We start from the raw sequence: 18,649 nt of genomic DNA on the forward strand, positions 1-18,649 counted from the left end.
GAGTAATGTTTTCAATAATTGTATGACTATTAAGTGGTAGGTTTGAGATTTGAACCTAGGTTTACCTAACTCTAAAGCCCATTCTTAATTGTCATTAAGGTGTGTAGAAAAATAATCCGGAGCATAATGTGTTTTCAAAGGTTAGAATAAATTTGGGCAACGTTGATTGAGTGGGCATGTTTATCTAATAATATATCACCAAATATAACCCTGAATTTTATAAGCTATATTTGGACAAAACAGCACGGCAATGGGAAAAATATTTAGAAGTAACTATGTTGTATAAAAATATATTCACTTTTCTTAGATTAGAAACAATAACAATTGAACTTAATTAGAAAGGAAATATGTTTCTCTTGCTTTACATAGAAAGAAAGTAGCTGAAATTATATAGTAAATTTGTCCTTTCCAGAAGAAAAAAATATTTATTGAGCATTTACTATATGACAAGCATTGTTCCTAGATGCTTGAGTTAAAGTGGAGTTAAATAGTTCCTGCTGTCTTATAACATCCATTCTATTGGAGAAGATAAAAATTAAAGGAATGAACTATGAATGCATAATATTTCAGGTTGTAGATCAGTGCTATGAAGAAGAATAGATCAGATTAATACTATGGAAAGAGATGATGGAGGTAAGTTTACCAGTTTATAGGAGGGTCCATTGAAGACTCTGATCATATGACATTTTAGTAGAGACCTGAAGGAAATGAGGGACACAGCCATGTGGTTATACTGAGGAAGAACATGCAAGCAGAAGACATAGCCTGAGCAAAGGGCTTGGTGTTGAAGCGTGTGATGTGGTTTGAACGTTTGTGACTTCCAAATCTCATGTTAAAATGTGATTCCACTGTTGGAAGTGGGGCCTGGTGGAACGTGATGGCATCATGGGGGCAGAACCCCCATGAACACCATCCCATTGGTAATAAGAGAGTTCTCTCTCAGTTAGTTTACATGAGATCTGCTGGTTTAAAAGTCTGGAATCTGTTGTCCCTTTGCTCTCTTGCTCCCTTTCTCACCATGTAATACACCAGCTTCTCCCTTCACCTTCTGCCACAATTGTGAGCTTCCTGAGGCCCTCACCAGAAACCCAGCTGATGTTGGTGCCATGTTTGTAGAACCTGCAGAACTGTGAGCCAGTTTAATCTCTTTTCCTTATAAATTTTACAGCTTCAGGTATTTTTTTATAGCAATGCAAAAAAAAAAAGGGCGGGGGGTGGGGGACTAATACAGCATGCTTGCTATATTTGATAAACTGCAGAGAGGCCATTATGCCTGGAGTGGAGTGAGCTAGAGGAAGAGTGGCAAAAGGAAAGGTCAGGAACATTAAAATTATGCCAAATCATATAGCCCATGGTAAGGGCTTTAGATTTTACTTATAATGAGATGAGAAACATAAAAAGGTTTAGAGCTAAAGCATAACATGAAAAAGGGTCACTTCTGTTGTTGATTTTGAAACAGTCTATAGAGTATGCTATGGTCTCAATATTTGTGTCCCCCCCAAATTCATATGTTCAAATCCTAACACTCAAGGTGATGGTATTAGGAGGTGGGGCCTTTGGAGGCTAACTGTTCATGAGGGCAGAGCTCATAAATGGAATAAGTGCCCTTATAAAAGATATCATCCCTTTGGCCATGGAGTTCACAATATGAAAATGATTCTTTGAGGAAGGTGGCCATCATCAGACACTAACTGCTAGTAACTTAGTCTTGAAATTACCAGCCTTCAGAACTTCAAAAAATAAATGTGTATCATTTATAAACCACTTAGTCTATGTTATTCTGTTATAATAGCTCACATGATCTAAGATGGTGGAAATAGGAGGATCAATTAGAAACAATGTCAGTTACACAAGTAAGAGATGATAATTTAGACCAAGGTTATTTACAAAGGTGGGAAATGATTAATTCCAGAACTTTGAAGGAAAGAACCACAGAATTTGCTGAGAGACAATATACAAAGTGTGAAAGAAAAAAGGAAACAAGAATGAACTCAATTTCATCATTGAGTAATTAGTTTCTATCTACTAAAATAGAGAAAAATGAGGAGAGAGGAGATGTGTGTTTTGGACTGGTGAACTTTGAAATTCCCATTAGTCATTCAACTGGAAATAGTGAGAGATCATATAGATAGAAACTGGATTTTATCACAGGTCAGAGCAGATTTTGCATTAGCTGTGCTGTTCTGTCAGTATACTTTAAAGCACATACGTTTCAAAGATTTTTTTAATGTGAACATTAAAGATTTTTTGTAAACAAAATATAGTTCATATATCTTTTTAGATTCCTTAAAGCTGCAGTGTCAAGTAAAATCCAAACCTATCTGTGGTGTGTCATTAAAGTTTTCCAAAAATAAGTAAGTAGCATGCAAGAAAATTGTCGCTTAACCCACTTACTGTTCGTATATGTAAACATTAATAGTTGAAGGGATCTGAATTATAAGAGTTTCCTATACAATCATGGATAGGTTTTATATTTGTTCTATCACCATTATAAAAACACATAATTAGCCAAGGTTGTTCATAGTGAACAGGTTAAAATACCCATTAAGTAAGTACATTGGAAAAAAAAAAAAGATACATTCCTAAATGATCATTCTGCACCAGTTTTTTGCAATCCAGAATGGATGCAGTGAAATTTCCTTTCCACTTTAAGTAAGAATCACCATAGGAATTTTTCTTTCATTTATTTTTATTATTATTGCCTTTTCGTGGCTTGAAAATGTTCTGTTTGCCTAAATAGGATTTTCTCAGATGCTATTAAAATTATTTATCCACCTTTGAAAAATGACACAAATGAACAAAAAAGTTTTACAAAAAAAAAAGATTTCAATCTGGTATAAAGTTAATGACTCAAAATTATCTAGTAATATTGAGGTCAATTTTTTATTATTTAGAGTAAGAATCTGCTACCTTTGAAGCACTACAGTAAAATATTTTGATGTATAAATGTTCTTCATTTTAACACTAGAGCCAAAGAAGGATATAATCATAATTACTATATTGATGGTCATCAGATAATCTAGAGAGCTTTATAAAAATCCAAATTCCCACGTGTAGATGAACTGAATCAGAAAACCTGGGAGGAGTGCCAGTAATCAAAACTTTAAAAAAAAATCTAGAGGAGTCATATGATGGCTTACACTTAGAACTCACTGGTGCAAACTCTGCTGGTGTGATTTTTAAATAACTAAAGTTCTTTACAGAAAGAAAGGAGAAGGAGAGAAGAAAAAAGACAGCAAGTGAGTGAGCAAGTGAGTGCCTTCCTGGACACTGAACTCACAGAGACAAAAGTTGTACACGAATGTTTGCATGGAAATAGATGTAGATATACACACATATTATTGTTGGCATTGTTATTTTTGTTTTGGTCAGAATCCAATACAGTTATGTCATATGGTAAATGAAACCAGAAAAAAAAAAATCTCTCCTCCTAAACTTGATTCTCATATAAGGATTACAAGAGAGTGTCATTCCAAAAAATGTAATCAATGATACCACATAAAAGAAAAAGCAATGATTTTAAATTCTCTCAGTCAAGGGGCAGCAGGTTTTATAATGGGCTCTTTGTTTTTATTTCTTATTATATCCTAGTCTAAATACACGAATCTAACTCACTCCACTATGTTTGATATTGTAAAGTACTGGAGATGGGGATTAACTTTCATGGATTAGTTTTCAATTAGGCAAATAACTTTCCACCCTAAGATGACTTTGCGCTCCATAATTTTTGAGAATTAATAATATATCTTTTTGAGGGTTCATCTTTCTGTTTGTATATAACTAAATGTGTCCGTGTCAAAGGGTGTCTTTCAGCTAATAGTTGCCCATCGGATTAATGGGAAGAATGAGGTAACATTAAGCATCTTATCTCTTATTCTGGCAGAGAGACCATGAAGGAGACAAATTTGGAATCTAAAAGTTCACCCTAAATTGTATTTATAGAGTAACTTGCTGAAACTGTTTTAAAGTAATAATTCAAAATAAATCTCAGGCAAATCTTTGAGTAGAAGGATAATTGAATTGGTGTGTTTCTATTATAATATTTAGTATATAGTATTTTCAACTTTGGAGAATGTATATTCCTGGAAAATTAAAGAATTCTTAAAAATTGTTGGGGACATAATTTTTTAAACTTTTTACCCATATAAGGGAAATCTGTATTTGAAGAAATCCTTTAAAGGGCCTTAAATTGAGTCTTTTTTTTCTTTTTTCTGCCTTATTTCATTGCTCCCTATTATATCCCCTTGTGTTGTCACTTATGACTGAAGCGCCACCCTTCTCAAGGTAGCACATATCAGAAATGTATGTGGCTTTATTCCAAAAAAGTAAGACCTTTGTTAGAAAGTTTTATTTTATTATTAAAAAGAATCATTTGTTATCGCAAATAAATTCTCCAAATAATATCAGTATAGAAAAGAAATGGATGCATTTTAAGCATCACAAAGAAATATTTTAGGGAGAACAGTAATAGGCACGAGTGATAGATGTCAAGAAACATTTCCTGAATTTTAGCTCACCAACACATGTTTATTATTGTTGCTTGTGCAATACAGAGTAGTAGCTAGACTAGCTCACAGATCTTATCTATGCATTGATACATTTCCCCGCATAATTTGCTTGAAAATAAAAAGCACTGCCTCAGTTCTATATACAAGCAACCTGTTAATCTCAATGTTGACTCCAATTGAACAAACATAATTTATTTTAACAGAAACACCCAAACAATGAACTAGAGGTGGAAGAGTTTTACATAGTGAATTTCGTTGCCAGTTGGGGAAAAATGCAGAAAATAAGAATGCATATATTGATCCTAAATTAATATTGAAATTGTATACATCTAGATACATTGTGAGAAATTTTCCCCAAAGCCTATACAAATCTTACAAGTATATAGCGTTATTGTGTTATAGAGCCATCAATTATCATGAAATAATATTTTTTTAAAAAAAGAAACTAACCGATAACGTTAAAATTGTTAATTAAAAAAAAATTCTCCTGCTGCAGCCAATTTGGAATTCCATTTATTTTTTTTTTTTTTCAAGATTTGTGAAAACAGAAGTATAATGAATTTTTCACCTGGCTTAAGAAAATCTTAACGATTAGAAAAACAAAGCTATATAATTATTTTAAAAATATTTAAATGTGACTTTTAGAAGTGTTTAATTTTACTCTAATGATAAATATAAATCATATTTACCAAAATATTTATATTGAAAATACAAATCAGCAACTATGAAAATATTTATTTGCCAAAATGTTATTTTTTGGAAAAGTAGACATTTGATTATTTCAAAATGTTTAAATAATGTTTATACCAATAGTCATTATCAAAAAAGTACATTTTTTCTTAATTGATAGACATTGACTTGTTAGGTTTATATATTCATAAAAAGTATCCATAGTCATAAATGCAAAAGATTCTTCACGTATTAACAAAAATAAATAAGTTATATTATAGAAAATATAATACAAATAGAAACAAATCACTATTATATTTCTTAAAGAAATGACCATCAAATGACCATCAAAAAGCAAGTTGTTTTTTTCCAGAAATAAGATTTTAAAAATTATGATTTATGGGAACAGAGAAAGTAGACAACAAGGTGAATAATGAATTGCTTTACCTTTTAAATGTTTAAACGTTAACAAAAATAAGACAAAGAAACATATTGTATGATGGTCATTTGATGATGTTTTATATATAATACTTATTAGGCAAGATATTTGGCATTAAAGTTTTCTTATTTTGGCATTATTAAAATATTAAAATTCATATATCATAAAATAAAAAATTACCTTTTATTATAAATAAAAATTGGAAACAAAGCATACTATTTTAATGGAAACAATAATAGAAAATGAGAATTATTATATAATTTGAATGCATAAAAGGCAGAATCAACTTACAGTTAATACTATATACATTCACACATATATAGGCATATATATTTATCTACTGGTGTATATTTAATGGCTAAAAATGATCAAAATACAAGTATGTCTGAGTTCACCTACCTTAAGAACATCTCCTTGTGCTAAATGAAATGTTCTGGCTGAAATATTGATTCCCTTGCCTGCTTGAACCTGAATGCTATAAATGCATTCATGGTTGTTTTCATAGTTGAGTGGATAATTTGGAGACAGCAAAATTCCTTCATTATTTGTTGCAGATGCACCACATTCAGCTGCAGGTAAAACAGAATATTGAAGTATAGTTTAATAGATAGCAGTATCATTTTCAAGCAATGTCATGTATGGAAGTGTAATGCATTTTATTTTACCTAAAGTTTAGCAGAAAAATAATATACAGAATGACTTTATGTTGTAAATGATTAATTCCCTCCTCAAATAACATATGGGAGGAAGAGACTACAGCTCATGGAGAGGACAATTGTGTACAAATGAAAATATACAACAGTTGTAGTAATTTTCCCCCTAGATTAAAGGATAGCATAGGAAAGGATGAGAGCACAATTTTAAGAATGTATTTTGCATTTGTAGATTTCTGATAAATTTAATACATTTAAATTTATAATTTAGCTCTTTTAAATGAAAGGGACATATATTAATTTTGGTTTTGAATAATTCTAACTTGATCTTTTAAAACATTTGTACCTTTTTAATTAATTTGACCCTTCTTTTTTCTCCTAGTACTCAGTATTCTGCTGATACAAGAATTTCAATAATAAAAAGGGAATCAAATATTACATTATCTTTTAAAACTGATATAATAGTTAAACCCCTCTGGTAATAATAGTTAACCAATAATTGTAACAAATTGGGCATCTTTGGAAATTATATCACCTTTCTCAGGATAGAAAATTAGACTACATGAAGGCATTCTCATAATAGATAAAATGGTTTTGCTAAACCTTCAGGACTAATTTTGCAAAATTTGAGGAACTGCCTAAACATTTAGGAAAATGTGAGAATTTCTCAACAAATTTAGCTCGAATTTAATTTTAATGTATTTCAACATAAAAAGCTTGTGGCAGTATTGAAAAAACAAACAATAAGTCCTTAAAAGTCTTAAATATGTTTCAGAAATTCAATAAACTCAGCTTTCTATCTTAATCTAATAACTTGTTACCAAACCATAGGGCAAAAATATTTACATTTTCAAATATTTAACTGAAAAGGAAAAAAAAAAAAAAAGCAAGTTGTTTTTTTCCAGAAATAAGATTTTAAAAAGAATGATTTATGGGAACAGTCAGAGAAAGTAGACAACAAGGTGAATAATGAATTGCTTTACCTTTTAAATGTTTAAACATTAACAAAAATAAGACAAAAGAAACAAAAGCCTATTGAAATAAAAATGATCAAGAAGAAGCAGTCAGTATAATATCAACATTGTGTGAAATAATAATAAAAACTAATGGTGTTATACTAACAGACAGTATTACACAATAAAAGGTTCCTCTAAATTCCTTTTAAAGAAAAAAAAAATCAAACTTCCAATACTGATTTAAATTCTTTTAATGTTACTTAAACATGTTCAAAAAATAGATACGTCTTTATACTTTTAGCTGCGTACAGTTATAATACCAAACCAGTTTACAAATACAGGAACAAAATGACAAAAACAACAAAATAAAAAATAGCAACATGTGTCTAATGAGGCATAAGGTTTTGTTTTCCTAACATTAAATCGCCTTTGGCAATGTGGATCATGTAACAGCTGCTGGAGTGTAGGCTTTTGGAGTTTGCTACACCTTTAATTACTCTATGCTGTATAGCAACTTGATTCTCCCTCATATTATGCCTCTGTGAACTGCTGAGAATCTTTCATCTGCATAGTGCAAGAGAATGCCAGGCATCTATCACTTAGTGGAAATCATTTACATTTTATTTCTACTTTATTTATTTCTACTAGCTTTTTGGTATATAAGTATGTTTGTGGGGGCATGAAGACAAATGTAATCTGGATTACACAGGTGATCTAAAATGCACATATATTTTTGTCAATTAGATTATTTAGAAGGAAATGCTAATTATTTTAAATTATTTTACAGAGTCATGAAGTTTTGAAAATATAAATGGTTTTAGTTCTTGTCTGTAATAAGTTGACACAATATTTTTCAATTGCACATCTAATCTTGCACTTTCTGGTTAAAATATACTGATGATCAGCAAGTCAAAATCCAGAGAATGTCATACAAGGCCATTTACAAAGTGATCCCAGTGTGCCTGTTCAGCTATTACCTAGCCTTCTCTGCCATGGACCTTGCAATTTAGCTACCCTGAGCCACTACTGGCCCTTGGCCACAGTCTCATACTCTGAGCCTTTGAACTTGCTATTTTCCCGCATATGAACACCACCTCTGGTCCCAAGAGATGTGAATAAAGTAAATTACGGCCCATGAGGAAAATTACTTGATATGGAATTAAACTGTTACGGTTCTTTTCAGTATCGGGTGGCTGTGATGGTAAATGAAATTGAAAAAAGCAACACCACGTTAAAGTATCACAGATAATTCTCAAGAATAATAGTTGTGGTTCCATGCTTATGAATTCCCAGCAAAAATATCGTAACTTCAAAATTTTCATTATATATAACATGACTAGCACAGCAAGTTTTCATAAAGCTTATTTAAACTGAGAAGATAAGTATTGGCAAACTGTGACTGAATATTCTTAAGATATGTTAAAATTGAGAAAAGGAACTAGCAGCAGAACAGCTGACTACAAGAGAGAAGCATGGTTAGTTGATACAAGGAAGACAAGTGCATATATGAAAATGTCAATTACATGAGAAAGAGGAATTTGAGTAAAGCAAATCGTAAAGATCCAACTGGTAAAGGCAAGTTGAAAAAGTTATCTCTCAGCCATAGTGACATTTATGGAGAGTATACCGCTATCACTGAATAATCACAAATGTGTGACTCAGAAGATTATGTCAATGTTAATATTTTCAGTCAGGTGCTATAAGGAATAGCATATGTAAAATAAAACATGTATGTAAAAAATGTGTTACAATAAAAAAACTACAAGGTCACTGTGATATAAATAACTTATTTACTTGGTTGAGAATGTACTGAAAGATATTTGAAGTCGCTAGAGGCACATGATAGAATGCTCTGATTTGGAAAAAATAAATCAATAGGTTGATTCCATAGATATTTATGAAATATTTATTATGTACTGGGTGGTGAGGGGTATAGCTGAAGCTCTTATGGGACTTACTTTCCAGTGGAAAAGATGGATGTTTATCATACAATCACTCAAATAAAAATATAATATGTGAAAGCGTTAACTGAGAGCCCTGACCTGTCCTGAATAGCTAGGAAAGACTCTCTGAAGTACTGCAACTTGAAAATGGATGAGTAAATTAAGGGTGAAGGGAGAAGGCAAGTGGGGGAAAAGAATATTCCAAACAAAAGAAACATATCTAAAAACATTATTGGAGGGGGTGGGAGACGGAGGAGATAATGACAGGTTCTAGGAACTGAAAGACCTGATGTGAAAAAGCTTTCTTTGTGCAAGGTTGATCTAGAAGTAGATCTCTGAGGATGTTTATCTGGTGTGATAGGAGAAGAAATGTTCTTTCTTAGGTGTGTATGAATGGAGAAGTCGTTAGTTGTGAGCTGCTTGTTCTTGTGATGGGGAAATACTTTTGTCTTTAAGGCTTGGAATGTTGGTTGCAGAATTTGAAGAGCAAAAAAGGAGACTGAATGAGCTACATTTGTAAAATTGTTTGAGATTTTGGGTTAGGAAACCACTGCTTCAGAGTTTAGGGGTTGCAATGTTTTCTGGAGGTGAGGTAAGCACACTTTTTCCTACATTAACATAAGCCCAGGACATTGTTTCTCTCATGTCTTGGTCTAGAGTGAGTTTTATGTTCTTGATAACTGATGCCACTAACTGATAAAGCCTATGTTTGATAATAAGGATTTCTTACAAAATAATCAGTATAAAACTAGGGAGTAATGTTTCCTCTCTCTAATTTGAACTAGAGGGTGCTGTCATCTTTAAATCATAAAAATTAGTAATATGAAAACATTACATAATTTAGCAGTGTTAAGAAAATATTTTTGGAGAATAAGTACTTAGTGTTCCTTGTAGCATATAAATATTTTCTGTGCAATTTCCAGTGTACACATTGTATATGATGACTTTTCTGAAAAGCAAATCCTATTCACATAAAATACCTTTTTATTTAAATGTACATGTTAAGATATCTATTTGAGTTACCAATATGAAACTCTTTGCTGAATATGAAAATAATATGTTGATAAATGTGACTTTAGTTGGATTGGAGTGGGAAAGATGTGCACTGAAATCTGATGATAAGAGTCATTGCTACAGTGAAGAATTCACTACAGCAGGGATACCCATTGAATTTCAATATTTTCATACTAACTGAAAAACAGACAAGCCATGCATCATTAATTTCCATTACTGGGATAAGAACATCTGGTAGCATCTATTGTATACATACAGTCATATATTTTTAGATAAACTGGTAAAATATTTTTCAGCAATTTGACTGGAAATCTGAAAAATGTCTAGATCAGTAAAGTTCACAGTTACTTTTTAAAAAATTTGCATTACAATTGAGTCTCTTTATTTTCAAACTGTTTTGTGAAAGCAGGCAAAATATACTTGATTTAGATTGTTCAAAAAACTTACAATGTTTTTAACCATAAACATATGGTATGCAAGTCAAATAAGGAGTAGCATTAAGCAGAAATATATTTTTTCCGTATGTTTAATTATTACCAGAAGAAAAATAATGATAATACATCATTTTGCTCATAGAGGATCATATGAGGATCAAATCCAAATCAATCATTCTTTTTTGCATGTGAATTCAGGTTTTTTTCATTTTTATCAGCTAGTTAAACCCATTATATTCCAAATATAATTTAGATTTTATTTCATTAAGTTAGGACATCATTGATTATAAAAGGCATTGTTATGTGTCTCTAAAAAAGCCAAAATGCTGCCAATACACTATAATAGTCATTGATTGTCGGATACATGCATATTTCACAGATGTTAGTTTTTTTAAAATGGGACATCTAAAAATTGTGAAATATGGTAAAATGTGTTATTAATTTTTTTTTGAGCACTTCTCCTAAGATGCCTTCTCAACTTGGAAGTATTAATAACACTTTGCTCTTCAGAAATTTTTAGTCAAAAATATTTTATTTTCTTAAATAGGTATTTTAATAATACTTAGATTTTCAGAAGTGGGTAGAAATTGTAGGGTAGAAAGATACATTAATTTCCTTATGCCTCTACTGAGAATATGAGAATCCATTAGTATTATTTGCATACAGTCTTATTTTTTCTTTCTTTTGTTCTTCGTAGGCAATAATAGTACTTAACTGGCTTTCTCCTTTTAGCCTCTCTAAATACATGTATGTATCCGTGTGCAAACTAGTGCTACTTAAAAGTTATTTATAAATCAAGAGTTTAAACATTTTTTTGAAGAATTTCAAAAAAGTTTCATAGTTACTTTTTTCCCTTAAACATTTGTTTTTAATGCATTTTCTATAATCATTTTTTACCGTGTAGAATTATATTTTTGTGTGTGAATTGCAGTCATAATTGGAACGCTTAAATTCAAAACTTTTTAAAATAAATTATATCATTTTATTTTAAAAATATTTACTATTTCCTATAATCTGTCATTGTCTTTTCATCTTTCCATGAACAGGTATTGAAGGTCTACTGTGCTGAGTTATTTATTAAAAATAATGTTCTTAATAAAAATAACTATGGATATGCCTGATACTGTATTAGGTCTTGGGAATAGGTCCTCGTCCTCATGTGATATGTACTCCAAAAAAGAGGCACACATGGAAACTGGTACATGCACTAACATGTAGTCTCTAGTATGATACAAGTTCGTGTAATAGGCTGAAATGGCAAAAATGAAGTAGTACATTTTAAAGGAGCCGCAAGAGAATTACATTAAGGCAGATTTCATGACTGTATTATTCTTGATTTGAGTAAGAAATGTGGTTCCAAAGGTAACCAAAATGTATGAAGAAGGGATTCCAGGCAGAGTGAAATACTTGAATGAAAGTATAAATAGGCAAATCAAATTGACATTAGTTAGAAGAACCAGTAATTCATACACCATTCTAAGACATTTGGACTTTATCCTGTAGGCAATGGAGATTCATAGAAGAGTTTTAAAAAGAGAAAAACATGACCAACTTTGAGAAATCCACCAGGGCAGCTCTATGAGGAATGAATTGTAGTCTTGGGTTACTAGAGGGTGAAAGTCCTAGAGAAGATTATTGTAGTGTTACAGACAGAAGATGAGAGCTCCAACTATGGAGGAAGAGGAGATGCCAAAGTAAAAGTTATAGAACTTGGAGACAAGTTCGGTGTGGGGGCATGAAAGAGAGGGAAAGGTAAAGAAGACAAGCAGTGGCTTTGATTATAATGCTGATGAATGTATTTTTGCACAAGATAAATTTGATATGCCTGTTGGATGTCAAGTAAAGTACACCAAGCAGCTAGGCATATTTGTACCCATGGGGTTGGTTTTTTAAAGCCACAGACAGAAAGGTTTATCCAGAGAATATATATATGTATGTGTACATATATATATATACATATATATATATATATATGTATATACACCAAAAAAAATTTACAGGCTAATATCCATGATGAACATAGATTCAAAAATCCTCAAAAAATTTTAACAAACCAAATTCAACAGTGCCATGATCAAGTTAGATTTATCCTTGGGATGTAATATATTTCAGTTTACTGTATAGATAATAATAAATGTGATATATTACATTAACAAAATGAATGACAAAATTATATAGATGCAGAAAAATTACTAGACAAAATTCAATATCCTTTCATGATAAAAATTTCCAGAAGATGAGGTAATAGAAAGAATGCACCTAAATACAATAAAGATCATGTGTCAGAAGCCCACAGCAGCCATCAAGCACTGAAAAGTTGAAACCTTGTCAAACAAGATTAGGAATAAGACAAGAATGCCCACTCTCACCAATTCTATTCACTGTAGCACTGAAAGTTCTAGCCAGAGCAACTAGTAAAGAAAAATAAATTTAAAAAATCTTAATCATAAAAGAGGAAGGCAATTGTCTTTGCAGATGACATCATCTTACATATAGAAAACTCTAAAGACTCCACCAACAAAACTGGTAGAACTGATAAATTAATGCACTAAAATTGCAGGACATAACATTAACATATAAAAATTAGTTGTGTTTCCATATAGTAACAATGAACTATTCAAAAAAGACATTAAGAAAGTAATGCCATGTATAATAGTATAAAAAAGAATAAAATACTTAGGTAGAAATTTAATCAAGGAGGTGAAAGGCATACTGAAAACAGTAAAACAGTAATAAAAAATTGAAGCTATGAATAAATTAACATCCTGTGTTCATGGGTAAGGAGACTTAATATTGTAGAAATATCTATACATTCCAAAGCAGTATATAGATTTAATTCAATTCCTATCAAAATTCCAATAGCATTTTACACAGAACTAGAAAAACAAACCAAAATTAATATAGAGCCAAATAGCTAAAGCAATCTTGAGCAAGAAGAATGAAGTTGATGCCGTCATACTTCCTGATTTCAAATTATTACAAAACAAAACTAATCAAAACAATATGATACCGGCATACTGGCATGAAAACTATTAAACCCAGGTATATATGATAAATTAATCTTCGGCAAAGGCTCTAAGAATACATGAAGAGAAAAGAAGAGTCTCTTCAATAAATGGTGTTTGAAAAGCTAATATTCATATGCAAAAATAGGAAATTGGCTCTTTATCTTACACATACACAAAAATCAACTCCAAATGAATTGAAGACTTAATCATGAGACCTGAAACCTTAGCACTTCTAATAGAAAACAGAAAAAGTGCTCTATAATTGTAATTTCAGAGATGATTTTTCGGATAAAACACAAAAAACACAAACAATAAAAGTAAAGATAAACAGATGGAACTACATCAAACTAAAAAGTTTCTGCCCAGCAAGGGTAGCAATCAACAAAATGAAAAGGCAACACATGGTGGCGCATGTCTGTAATCCTAGCTACCCAGGAGGCTGAGGCGGGAGAATCGCTTGAACCTGGGAGGCGGAGGTTGCAGTGAGCCAAGGACGCACCACCGTACTCTAGCCTGGGTGACAGAGTGAGATACCGTCTCAAAAAAAAAAAAAAATGGAAGAAAATATTTGCAAAACACATACCTGACAAAGGGTTAATATATATTATATTCAAGAAACTCATAAGGTTTTATTTTTTAAACCCCAAACAACCCTATTAGGTGATGTGCTAGAGGTTTCAGTAGACATGTCTCTAAAGAAGACATACAAATGGTCTACAGGTCTAAGGAAAGGTACTCAGCATCACTAATCATCAGAGAAATGCGAATCAAAACCACAATGAGATACCACCTCACATCTGTTAGCATGTCTATTACAATAAAGTAAAAAGATAACAAGTGTTGGCATGGATATGGAGAAAGGGGAACCCTTATACATTGTTGGTGGGAGTTTAAGTTGGCACAGCTATGTAGAAAATAGTAGGGAGATTCCTCAGAATATTAAAAATAGAACTACCATGTGATCCAGCAATCTCACTTCAAGGTATATAGCCAAAGGGCATAAAATCACTGATATCTGCATGTTCATGTTTATTGCAGTAGTATTCACAGTTGCCAAGATATAGAAAGAACCAACCTGTCTATTGATGGATGAATGAGAAAGAAAATGTGATACATATTTGGAATATTATTCAATATGGAATATTATTTAGCCTTTAAAAAGAAGAAAATCCTGACATTTGCAACAACATGGATGAACCTGGAAGACACTATGGAAAGTGAAATAAGACAGACACACAAAGACAAATACTCCATGATCTCCTGTAGATGTGGGATCTAACAAAGTCGAACTCACAGAAACAGAGTAGAAGGTTAGTTAACAAAAGTGGGGGGTAGGGGAAATGGTGAGATGTTGGCCAAAGGGTACAAATTTACAGTTGTAAGATGAATAATTTCTGGAGACCAGACACACAGCATGGTTACTATAGTTAAAAACATTGTATTATAATCTTAAAATCTGCTGAAGAGAGATCTTAAATATTCTCATCATGGGCACATGATATGAGGGGATAGATATGTAAATTACCTTGATGATTACAATCATTTCACAATGCAGATGTATAATTAAAACATTACGTTGTATATCTTGAATACATGCAAGTTTTATTTGTCAATTATACCTCAATAAAGCTAAAATAATAATAAAAAAACACAATGTTAAGGAGTTTCAGCAAAAAGTACAGGAATGTATTGATCTCTTTCGCTCTCTGTCCTTTGGGTCTCAAATACGATCTCAATTCTCTAATATTTCCCTAGTTCCCACTATCACATTTCAAATGGCAGCGACCAATATGAGACTTCTCCAGCTGTTTGAAATATACATTGTTACTGATTTCACTTTTTATTCTCTTCTTACTGGTAATAAAATAAAATAAGAAAACAATTGTATATGATCTTATTAACCAATAAATAAATGTCCGAAGACCATTTCTACTAGTAATTTTTGAGTTCTGCAGAATTCACGAAACAGGTCTTTTTTCCTAATGCTTCGCAAAATGAAAGAAAACAAATAAACATAAAAAGGCACATGAGGAATGTCTCTGTCTGACTGCCTCCTCATCAGCTGAGCACCATCTTCTGATTTTCATCTCTTAGCTCTTCTCTGGAGGCTGAATGGAGTGGACTTCATGCCCTGGGAGTATACTGAGCCTGCAATGATGGCCTTCTCCTTGGCCAATGTATTAAATGTCACTATTTCAATTCAGAGAGAGGCTTCATGCTTTCTTTCTCTGTATCTTCGAGTTGAATTGAAATGCATCATGCAAAGTATTCAATAGTTAAATACTATAAAGCAAACAATAACTCTTGGAAAATGTGACAATATAGATGAATTTTTAAGATGTGAGAGGATTTACTATGGGCTAAAGCTTTTTTTGTGTAATAATTATATGAAGAGAAAACAAAATCAGTATGTGAACAATTCTTCATTATGATACATTTTAGCTCAAGTGTTTCAAGTTTCATGGAGATGGAGTGACTAAGAAATGCCACTCATAATGCAGGTAACCCTTGACTTTACATCTGTGAATACAAAAATTAGGAGCAAGACTCCCAATCCTAAACCATATCCAGGTCAGTAAGGTATATCTGCTTGATGAATATCTTCCCAAAAGCATTTCTTATAGGTATCATGGAGGATATTTACATTATCTGAAATGTACCAAATTGATTCAAGGAAATAAACAATCTTGGGTTTTACTACTTTAATTTTAATAATGAGTTATTTTCTTCTTTATGTTAATAGCCAAAAGAGACATAAAATGTTCTTTAGAGAAGAGTAGTACAATTTTCAATGGGAACTTAAAATTTCTATAACAAAAATCTAAAAATTTTAAAATAAATCATGAGAAGCATAATAGCTAAGCATTGAAAGTGTTTAGCTGTATGCTTTGCTCCAAAACATGTTCTATAATAGACTATTGACTTTTTAGATGGTTGTGCCATTCAAACTAGATCTGACTCATTAGTACTAGGGTGGCATTTGTTGCTGGCAACAACACATGTTGAGTCATTTTATATTCCCATTACAGATTCTAGCTAATGAAATTAAATTCAGAATGTGCCTTCTTTGTCTACTGGACTGCACGAGTGCATACAAAATACACAATTTGTCAATATAAAACAAAATATATTCAAATTTCAATTATGTGACATAAATCTAAACATCTAAAATAAAGTATTCTGAATTAAAATATTACATTTTAAACCAGTGATAGAATAATACAAATTCTATTACAAAGCAGTCACTTTGCTATTTGCTGGGAGTAAGAAGAATTAAACAAATAGATTAAATGATAAATTGCATTGTGATGCGCTAAGTGCCATAAAAACAAACATGAACAAGTTTGGTGGGAGTATTGTAAATGAAATAACCAGTTTTGCCTATAGAAATTGAGGAAAGCCCACAGATAAAGAGAATCAAATCAGGTTTTGAAGGCATAAAACACAACCTGCTAAAACAATTCTATAATGCCTTTGATTTTCCTGATTAAAAAAAATCTCATTTTATTATGGTTCTTATGTTCATTAGACAAATTATCAGCCAGGTATAACAGACACATAAATACCAAATTTTATTTCCACAGACCTAAGGTCTGCATGGATGTAAATAAAAAACTATTCCTTTCATTGGTCTTCACCATAATAGTTTCTTAGGAACAGTTGATGGGGTTGAGATTCTTTGAGGATTCTTCACCATATATTGTAGCTTTACATTTTATGTCTTGTATACTAATGGGGTGGGATTAAGAAATCCAAAGAATTTAGGGAAGAGATTGCAGTATAGGGAAACATGCTAAGAGATTATGCATTATAGGATCAGCTGGAGAATGGCAAGTAGACCTTCTTGAGAAATTCTTCATAGCAACACTAATGGTTCTAAAGTAGATAAGCTGTGATCAGAGTTGGGAAACAGTGTTCTTCAGAGGAAATTTTCTTAAAAAAGGAAAAAAAAATGTGATCCTGCATGTATATTTTTAGACAATCCCAGTTAAAAACATTTCTCAACCCTTTCTTTTCCTTTTTTTTTTTTTTTGTTTCAGATGGAGTCTTGCTCTGTTATCCAGGCTAAGTGCAGTGGCTCCATCATACCTCAATTTAACTTTGAATTCCTGGGCTCAAAATTACGGGTGCACACCACCACCAGCGTATATAGCTATTTTTTTTTTTTTTTTTTCTGAGAGACAGAGGAGTGTTGCGGGGAGGGGGATGGTTGAGGGGATGGTCTGAGATTCTTTTTTGTCCAGAATCACCTTGAATTTCTGGCTTCAAGCTATTTTCCCATCTTAACCTCCAAAAGGTGCTGGGATTATAGGCAGCAATTACCATGTCCAACCTAAAGTTTAACCTTTAGAGGAAAGTCTATGTGTTATAAAATTACTGAGAAGATCATCACTCTACAGGTGGTTTGATTGTTCTTTTAACAGGCTGTCACCTAAAGGTGTCTTAATTTTTATTATTCCTTTATTGGTGTTTGCCATTCTCTGTTTTTCTCTCACTGCTCCTATTTTCTCTCCTACTGTAATACTACAATAGAGGCTTTTGTTTTCATTCTGTAGGTCTGCTTGCTTAAATTTCTTTGTAGAAAAAGTGCTCTATAAAGCAAAGATTGAAAGGAAAAATCCTCTTGTAGTAGATTATATATATGGAGTTTTATTTTATATTAATTTAAATCATGCACATTTGAAATACCTTAATAATTAAAATACTATTTCTCACTTTACATAAACACTTTTAATTTATGTAAATAACTCAATAAAAATAGTAATCACATAATTTCAAAGATGTGAACCAAATTGGTTGTAAACCATGTTTATTTTGAAATGCCACATGGGTTTATAGCTTCATTTTAACTGGAAATACCCCCCAGCCTTTGGCACACTACACTTTGCAAGAGAAACACTATGGAGTGATTGTAGGTGACATTCTTTCATTCATCTCACAAATATTTATTGAGCGTCTACTATGTACCAAACACTGTGCTCTGTGCTAGAGATCCAGCCATTAAAAAAAAAAAAAAAAGCAAGA

General features: G+C 31.8%; 1 protein-coding gene across 6 annotated transcripts in view; it reads right to left on the reverse strand.

Moving 5' to 3' along the window:
* CSMD3 (CUB and Sushi multiple domains 3) overlaps positions 1 to 18,649 on the reverse strand; it is a 1,225,248-nt gene that overhangs the window by 368,625 nt on the left and 837,974 nt on the right. For all 6 annotated transcript variants that reach the window (XM_045398613.2, XM_045398612.2, XM_045398610.2 and 3 more), the window contains one exon: positions 6,016 to 6,185. In XM_045398613.2, the coding sequence (XP_045254548.2) occupies positions 6,016 to 6,185 (170 nt within the window). The remainder of the gene's footprint in view (positions 1 to 6,015; positions 6,186 to 18,649) is intronic.

Source organism: Macaca fascicularis, chromosome 8, assembly GCF_037993035.2.
Source record: "Macaca fascicularis isolate 582-1 chromosome 8, T2T-MFA8v1.1".
Classification (NCBI taxonomy): Eukaryota; Metazoa; Chordata; class Mammalia; order Primates; family Cercopithecidae; genus Macaca; species Macaca fascicularis.